This window comes from Pituophis catenifer, unplaced genomic scaffold, assembly GCF_029215685.1.
Source record: "Pituophis catenifer annectens isolate HBS135680 unplaced genomic scaffold, rPitCat1.0.hap2 SCAF_2, whole genome shotgun sequence".
Taxonomy (NCBI): domain Eukaryota; kingdom Metazoa; phylum Chordata; class Lepidosauria; order Squamata; family Colubridae; genus Pituophis; species Pituophis catenifer.
The window spans coordinates 91,346,516-91,355,582 of NW_027256882.1; the positions used below are offsets into that span (position 1 = coordinate 91,346,516).

Consider the following 9,067-nt stretch of genomic DNA (forward strand, 5'->3'; position numbering starts at 1 on the left):
ATACAAGTTGCTTGTTTACTCAAGAAATGTCAGCATTTTAGCATGGGATCTTCCAAAATTTGATGATCTTACAAACCTGGAACAATTTGGAAAGGAAGAATCCAGTTTGTCAGGTTAGATTACGCACAACAGCCAAGGTCTATAATGGTTACTAAGCCATATATTAACTCAAGAGGGTGTAGCTATCAGAATTCCCAATGCTTCAGCTGAGATTTGGAGTATTTCTCCACTTTTAAATTGACATTTTTGTGTCTTCTGTAAATGTGAGTGTGTCTAATAGTTTTATTTGTTCTGTAACATAACCTAACCATTGGCTTTTTGACTGATCATCACAATAATTAGCTGGGATGATCAAAACTCAGATTCCGGATCTGCGCACTTTCCGCCGTGCCCTCAAAACATTCCTGTTTCAGCAGGCCGGCCTGGCCTAACTTTCCCTTTATATTGCTTTTTGATTTTATTTTAAACTGGGATGTCTTGAATTATCTAGGACCAGAATGTTTAGTATATTTTAATTGGTTTTTTATTATTAACGTTTGTATTACATGTATTTTTATCGTTCGCTGTTCACCGCCCTGAGTCCCTTAGGAATAGGGCGGTATATAAATTTAATAAATAAATAAATAAATAAAATAAATAAAACTCATGTAATAGCACTTTGTATGTTGTTTACAGGAATGCCACACATATCCCTGCAATAAAGCATGAAGGTGAATGTACAGAAGTCATTCATGAAACGGTAAGACTATATTTTTAATGATGGTGCCAGGACTAGGAATATTATTATTATTATTGGTTAATCTTTAGTGAGATTCACAGCCTTTGAGGCTGGTTAATAGCTCAGCAGCTCGAGTCCTAACCAAGGACCTAGGAACTGTTAAGGTATCATCGGAGGATGTAAGCTGTTCCGAGTAAGGTGGTTTTTTGTAGAGTCAAAATGTTCAAGTCCGGCAAATTTAGAATTTCTAAATAGCAGGGTAGCCCTTTGGGTATTGCTCCAAGGGCTCCAATTACAATTGGGACAACACGATTGTATTATTATTATTATTATTATTATTATTATTATTATTATTATTATTATTATTATTATTATTATTATTATAATTTATATGCCGCCTTTCTCCAGAGACTCAGGGTGGCTTACAATGCATTAAAAAAAAACCATTATAAAAACATTTAAAAATTAAAACCCATTCACACCATTCATGGCCAGATCTCACAAGATCGCAACAGCGAGATCAACAGCCCCAGGCCTGCTGGAAAAGCCAGGTCTTCACCGCTTTTCGGAAGGCCAATAGGGTGGGGGTGGTCCAGACCTCAGGAGGTAACTGGTTCCAGAGAGCTGGGGCAGCCACAGAGAAGGCCCTCCCCAACGGGCCCGCCAGATGGCATTGTTTAGCTGACGGGATCCAGAGGAGACCAACTCTGTGGGATCTTACCGGTCGCTGGGAGCTATGTGGTAGAAGGCAGTCTCGAAGATAACCTGGCCCTGAGCCATGTAGGGCTTTAAAAGTAATAACCAACACCTTGAATTGTGCCCGGAGACCAATAGGGAGCCAGTGCAGCTCGTGGAGAATTGGTGTAATGTGGGTGTATCTAGGTGCACCCACGATAGCTTGCGCGGCTGCATTCTGGACCAACTGTAGTCTCCAAACACTTTTCAAGGGTAGCCCCATGTAGAGCGTGTTGCAATAATCTAACCGTGAGGTGACAAGGGCATGAGTGACTGTGAGGAATATAATGCTTGACATGCTTGCTTGGAACCTAAAACCTTAGTTCAGTGGAATTTATTTTCCCCAAAATATGCAACAGATTGTCATGTTATATATGTATGTTGGGTGTTAAGATGTTGGAAGTTTCAGAGATGGGTATAAAGTGAAGGGCCATAACAGAGAAACTGATATCAAACTTATCTTTGAAGATTTATAGAATGAACTAGAGAACTATAGTTGAAAAACTTAATTACCCCTATGATTCTTCTCTAAGCACCCTTGTGCAACTGAGCAAAGAGAAATCCTAGCATTCAACCTGGTAGTACTAAGGTTTCTAAACGATCATCAGGAGGGTTCTTGTTTGAATGTTTTGTTGTCGGCTGTCCTGGAATTAGACAGTATTTATGAAAAAAGTAGCCCTTGTTCTCATCATAGAGAATTCTTAAATAAGAAAAAATGGGGGTGGGGGTGGTAATGTGCTGAATTCAGCTCCATAAATATAAATTAAATCTAATGACATGCTGCCTCTCACCTGAATCGAGAAAGTTGGCAAAGGGATATCAAGAATGAGATCAGTTCCATAGTGGCATTCCTTTTTACTAGTGGAATGAAATGGAATAACCCAAATACTAAGTTCTGCCAAAGACGTATTGCATTTCATTTTCCAAATTTGCAAAATATGTTTAATGTGGGAAGACACAGAAAAGACTCAAGTCTAGTTGGATTCCACAAGTTGCCCATACCAGTAATTCTCTTTAGGTTGATTGCAGCAAGTATCCCCAAACCAGAGGACAAGTCCTTTGCAAACCGATCCCTCCAGAGGTTTGTGGCACTGATGGTGTGACATATAAGAATGAATGTGTGCTCTGCAATCAAATTCTGTGAGTATATGCTTACATGTCTCCTTTCCACAGTTTGCCTTACCTGTAGTCATCTTGGACAATTTTGTCTAGCTAAAAGACCAAAGTATTTGCCTTTGGTTTTTGCAAAATGGAAGAAATGATCGCTGAAGAAAGAATTTATTTATTTTTGTTTCACAACTTTTACTCTAGCACCTTTAACCGTTGCACCAAATTACCCCCCTCCCCATCAAAAGCAACCAAGAAGTATATAAACCAATTACTGAAATTTCTCAGACTGCTTTGTCTGATTTAATTCTGCATATGGTGTCTTTTCCTTTCCAGAAGTTAATATACATGCTTATATTACCTAGCCTCCCTTTTTATCCTCACACAATTATAAGGATTCAGATTTTCCAGCTGAAAGAAGACACTGTCATGGTTTGTAAAAGACATTGCTACAGGGGCAGAAAGAGTCATCAGCAAAAATACAACTGAAATGTTTGAACTGAAATTAGGATCAAGAACATTTCTAAATTTTGATGGTGGAGTAGAAGTTCCTCTTAATACTAAATATCTTCTGAGAAAAGTTTGGGATATTGTTCAACTGAATTAAGCTGGATTTACGTTTGTATAAATAGCCATAATATTCACAATATTGTCAATTTTAAATTAGGGATTTAACTGTGGTCTTTATATCTCTACTTTGTTTTTCCAGGAAAACTAAATCTGAGATTGGCATACAGAATATAGGACCATGCCCCAAGGTTTGTTCTATTCATTCTATATTGATTGATTCTAGAACAGTTTATAGCAATTAAGAATGTAGCATGTTACCATTTATTACGGTCATAAAGCCAGAGATAACAGAATCAAGGATTGTATGATATATAGCTAATGAAAAGAAAATTGAAAATGAAATAAAAATTGTTTCTAAGAAAATGAAAAGTTTGTATATTTTATGAAAAAATCTATGTTAAAATGTATTTTAGAAGGCTTCAACACACATTGTTTTGTACATTAAGCAAAAAAATCTTTGAAAGCCAGTCTCTTTTATTCAAACAAGTAATAGTAGTAAGTTACACAATATTATTTGGAAGAAATTTCCTCATATACACATATCTATTGTGAATCCAAGTAATCATAACCAGTTTCATAAATAACTTAGAAAGATATTATTTTGTGGACAACTTGCTAGTGCTAAAATCTTTCTGTTTTCTCTAGAGGAAACTGTGAAGAACTGACATTCCACAAAACAGTCATATCTCAAGTGGTCTTCATCCTATTTTTAAAGAGTATGACAAGCTTACAGGAAAAGGACAATAACCATTATATTGGGTGGAAATGGGAAGACATTGTCCAAAGTCAAAGTTCAAATTATCAGATCTACTCATCCAGTCATTGATTTCATTCTCATGATCACCATAGACTTGCTTGAATATTTTCTCTCATAAATAAATCTCACTATTCATATTCAATAAAATACACAAAGAAGCTCTCTATCGTTTTTATTTTTGTCCATATTTTCCAGGCAAATATCATTACTTTTTCCTCAGTTATTATAGTTTTTAATAAATTGTTCATGTAAACTTAATTTAGTGCAAATATATTCCTGTTAAGAGTAAAGGCCAATTTAATATTTGAATGGTGTGTGTACACCCACCCAATCACCACTATTGTTTCAGGGGTTGCATTGGTTGACAGTGTGTTTTCAGGTGTAATAAAAGTATAAAGCCCTTCATGTTGTAGAACTGTGTTAACTGAGGGAGTGTCTTTTTCCAATTATTTCTACCTGTCTAATCTGGTCCAGCAGGATGGGCATGCTCCTGGTCACATTACAGATGGCAATTATCAGAAGGAATGCCTTTTCTGTCTCTGGAACACCCTTCTCCCAGGGATTAGGATGGATCTGACCAGTGGTGGGTTCCTCCCGGTTCGGTCTGGTTCGGCTGAGCTGGTAGCGGTGACGATATGACGTCACCGAACCGGTTCTCCCCCCACCCCCCACCCACATTATTCTTACCTTTTATTTGGCCCACCCCCAATCTATTGCTGCCTCCTGAGTCCCAGCTGATGACTAGAGGGAAAAAAACTGTTTAAACTCTTGCCGCAGGGCTTCAAAGGGCCGTCCTACAGCTGATCAGTGTTAAAAGCAAACAAATGAGTCGGGTCGTAAGTGCGAGGACCTTCCAGAAATGACTCTTACCAGCTAGCCACGCCCACCTAGTCACATGACCTCCAAGCAGCACCCACAAAATAGGCCACGCCCACAGAACCGGTAGTAAAAAAATTTAGAACCCACCCCTGGATCTGACCCTGCTGGCCTTTGGGAAGGCCTTGAACATTGGGTTATGTGTCTAGGATGTGGGACCTGAGTGTGCTCTATTTCCTGGTTATGTTGACACTGACAGATTGTAAGATCTCTTGGCTGTTGTTTGTATTTAATTTCTTTAATGTGTTTTAATTGTATTTATGATTGTTTGTTGCCCAGAGTCACTGGTTTGAGATGGACAGCTATACTAAAAACAATGAAATAAGCAACATAATAAGAGAATTGCTGGCATATTGTGATTCTGGATAAAGGAAAGAACAGGGAAGGGTCATTAAGGGAAGTGTTGCTCTTTATATAACTTTCTCAAAAACATAAAAAGTGGAAGAACCTATGCTCCATAGAATCACAATGGATGGTAGCATCTGGCCATAAATATAAATTAAATCTAATGCCTCTCACCTGAATCAAGAAAGTTGGCAAAGGTATTCTTGATGCATTAAGTTCTGGTAACAAGTTTAAAGTAAGCAGTTTATCTTCTGTACAACAGTGTACATTGACTGAATCATTCTGCTATTTAAAATAAATTTTGGAATGTAGAATTCTTCACCTTTTACAACATGCTCCATTTCATGTCTTCTAAGTGTTTTAAAGGAAAGTAAAGCAGATGATGACTTCCATGACCTTTTAAATTCAATTTTCTTGTTCCATTTTCTTGTTCAATTTTGTTTGGAATAATGTAGAAATCCAGTCAGGTTCTTAGCTGAGGCTGTGGTTTAACTGAACTGTTACTTTGTCAATAATGTACTGTATATTATGGTGTAAAGAGGAACAATTGCACTATTTTTAAACCACACTGCCTCATTATTGCAATACGATTTTTCTTAATCTGTGGCTTCCAATTTTGTGGGATCACTTTCATCACAAAGTCCACTGAAGTGATGAAAGTCCACTTCAGTGTCCACTTTAATACAGAGTTTAAAACATAAGCATTGAATCGCAGAGAACACACCGAATGATGAAGAGTGTTTCACTTCTATGGCTCCAGTTGATGAAGGGGTAGAGTGGGAAGCAAAAGCTATGAGGGTCAACATCTAGCATTCTGAGGGAGAGAGAGAGCAGCTAAACAAAGAATCCAGCATTGAATATTTGTAGGAAACTAAATCTGGCAGGCCTGCATATCTATAAAAATCAGGATTATTATACAAAATAGAATAGAATACAGAACAATGGAGTTGGAAGGCACCTTGGAGGTCCTCTAGATGAACATCTTGCTCAAGCAGGAGACCCTATGCTATTCTGGATAAATGGCTGTCTAATCTCTTCTTAAAAACCTCAAGTGATGGAGCACCCTTCTGGAGGCAAGCCATTCCAGTGATCAATTGTTCTCACTTTCAGGGAATGTCTTAGTTCTAAGTTGGATCTCTCCTTGATACTGTTGTGGCCCCGCCCTCTGAGCCTGTCCCATCGGAGGAAGAAAGCTCCGAGCATGAGGAAGAGGAGTCAGCCAGGCCTCCCTCTCCAGGCCCCTCCCCTCTGGCACTGTCTCAGGTGCCGGCCGAGGGAGAGGAGATTAACAGGGAGACAGGTGGCTCGGATGAGAGCGAGGGAGAAACATCATTCCTGGACGCACGCCTCCGAAGGCATGATAAACGATTGCAGCAGCTCAGGAGGCGTGCTAGGGATTAGAACTGAGTCACTGGACCACACCCCAGAGACTATATAATAGAGGGTGGTGGCCAGTGATCCTTGTGACGAACAAAAGTAAACCTTGGATAGTCACTAAAGCCTCATCCGGAACTGCTGAGAGAAATATTATTCTGATTGGACTTTTTGTACGCTAAGTATCTTATCTTTCTGTTTTGTGGAAATAAACGCACTTGGCAGACGGTGTGTAAATCGCTGCCAAGTTGGAGATAAGACCTGGGTGTGTGCCAAAGTGTTTCCTTAACCCTCGGCTGGCTGTGTTTGTGTGTGTGTGTGGACGGGGACAGATCAGATACGTTTCTATCCATTGCTTCTTGTTCTGCCTTCAGGTGTTTTGAAGAATAGGTTGACCCCCTCTTCTCTGTAATAGCCCCTAAAATTTTAATGGTGGCAAAACTATTTACTCTTAAAACATACTGTAACAAATTGCCTATTTTATTTGATATTTAAAGCTCTCCCTAATCCCATATGAAAATTAATTTTGAACACATAAAAGAAACAAAGCTGAAGAACAGCAGACTAAAAAAATACTTGATCAAGAAATATCACCTAGAGGCAATGAAGGCTAAGGAAGCACTGGAAATAATAAAGCACCCAATAACAGTTATATCCCAGAAGATCTGCAGATAGTGCCTCAAATTGCAGAATCTCCACTTTCTTTTTTTTATTATTTAATATTTTTTATTGATTAAAAATACAAACAAACAAATACATTAAAACAACATACAAAACAAACAAACATTGATTCAGTCTTACGACTGACTCTTAAAGCTATCACATTGATGGGTTATTTTTCTATTTTTCTTATCTTTCTCTATGCATATCTATATTTACATATTTACATATTTATATACAGAACATTTATAATCTGCTCTTTGTTTAGTTCTTTACATTTCCTATTAGGTACTCAAAGTTATTTTTATGTTCCTATCTTTTTCTCCAGCCAGCTATACCATCTTTGCCACACTAAATAGTAATCAGTATCATCTTTCTCTTGTAGTTCCTTTGTAAGCCTATCCATTTCTGCGCATTCTGTAATTTTTGCGATTATTTTGTTTTCTGTCGGTAATTGCTCAGATTCCAATTTTGGGCAAAGAGTATGCATTTTGCTGTTAAGATATGAATAATTAAGTATTTGATTTCTTTGGTATATTGTGCTGTAATTATTCCCAATAAAAAGATTTCCGGCCTCATTTCCAACTTCTGTTTTATAATTTCTTCAATCATTTTCTTAATTTCTTGCCAATATTGTTTCGCCTTTCGGCATGACCACCAGAGATGATAGTATGTTCCCTTTTGTGATTTACATTTCCAACACATTGGAGATCTATTTGGGAACATTTTTGCCAGGCGCACCGGTAGAACATTTTGTACAGATTTTCCTTATAGGGTATAGACATTGTCAGCTTGTAATTTACCTTCCATAATTTTTCCCAGTTATCCAATTCGATGCTATATCCTATGTTTTTTGCCCAAGTTATCATGTTTTCTTTAACCACCTCCTCTTCTAGTTTATATTTTATTAAATAGTTATAAATTTTGGTTATCATTTTCTCATCTGTACCTTGTAATATCTCATCTAATTCATTTGGTTCATTTTGAAATCCGAATTGTGCCCGATCTGTTTTATATCTTAATTCTATTTGCAAATATGGCTACCAATCAATGTCTATACCCTGATTTTTCAATTCTTGTCTCATTTGTAAGTCTTCTTCATTATTCAATAATTCTTTGTAGTTTCTCATTTTCTCTATGTCCATGGCATTTGGATAAATCAATGCTTCCATGGTTGATAGCCATTGCGGAATTTTGGTGTAATGTAAGGTGACCAGATTTTAACATTGGTAAAGAGGGACATTGTGGGTGTGGCTTATTTTGTGGGCGTGGCTAGCTGGTCATGTGACTGGGTGGGCGTGGCTAGCTGGTCATGTGACTGGGTGGCCATGGCTATGTCTATAGGGTAAGGTGAACAGATTTTAACATTGGTAAGAAGGACACAATTGTGGGCGTGGCTTATTGTGTGGGCGTGGCTTGGAGGCCATGTGACTGGGTGGGCGTGGCTACCTGGTCATGTGACCGGGTGGCCATGGCTATGTGTATAGGGACTACTCAGAGGGCTGAAAAGTCATTTCTGACAGGTCCTCACACTTTTGACTGGTCCTCACACTTATGACCATCCTCACATTTATGCCCGTGCAGCATTCTTAACAACCATGTCACTCATTTCACAACTGCTTCTCTTCAACAAGGTGACAAGATAGGGCAAAAATGTAAAATGTGAGGACAGTCGTAAGTTTGAGGACTGGTCAAAAGTGTGAGGACCAGTCAAAAATAACTTTTTCAGCCCTCTGAGTAGTCCATATGCACAAAAGGACTAACCAGAGAGCTGAAAAAAGTCATTTCTGACAGGTCCTCGCACTTTTGACTGGTCCTCACACTTATGACCATCCTCACATTTATGCCCATGCAGCATTCTTAACAACCATGTCACTCATTTCACAACTGCTTCTCTTCACCATGATGACAAGATAGGGCAAAAA

At 38.3% G+C, this 9,067-nt stretch overlaps 1 protein-coding gene across 1 annotated transcript in view; it reads left to right on the forward strand.

The window, feature by feature from the left end:
• LOC139309657 (serine protease inhibitor Kazal-type 5-like) overlaps positions 1-3,924 on the forward strand; it is a 29,014-nt gene extending 25,090 nt beyond the window's left edge. Inside the window, exons 8-11 of the mRNA XM_070933809.1 lie at positions 676-739; positions 2,472-2,593; positions 3,270-3,318; positions 3,776-3,924. Of these exons, the coding sequence (XP_070789910.1) occupies positions 676-739; positions 2,472-2,593; positions 3,270-3,318; positions 3,776-3,787 (247 nt within the window). The 3' untranslated portion in view covers positions 3,788-3,924. The remainder of the gene's footprint in view (positions 1-675; positions 740-2,471; positions 2,594-3,269; positions 3,319-3,775) is intronic.
• Positions 3,925-9,067: the final 5,143 nt, after the last annotated feature.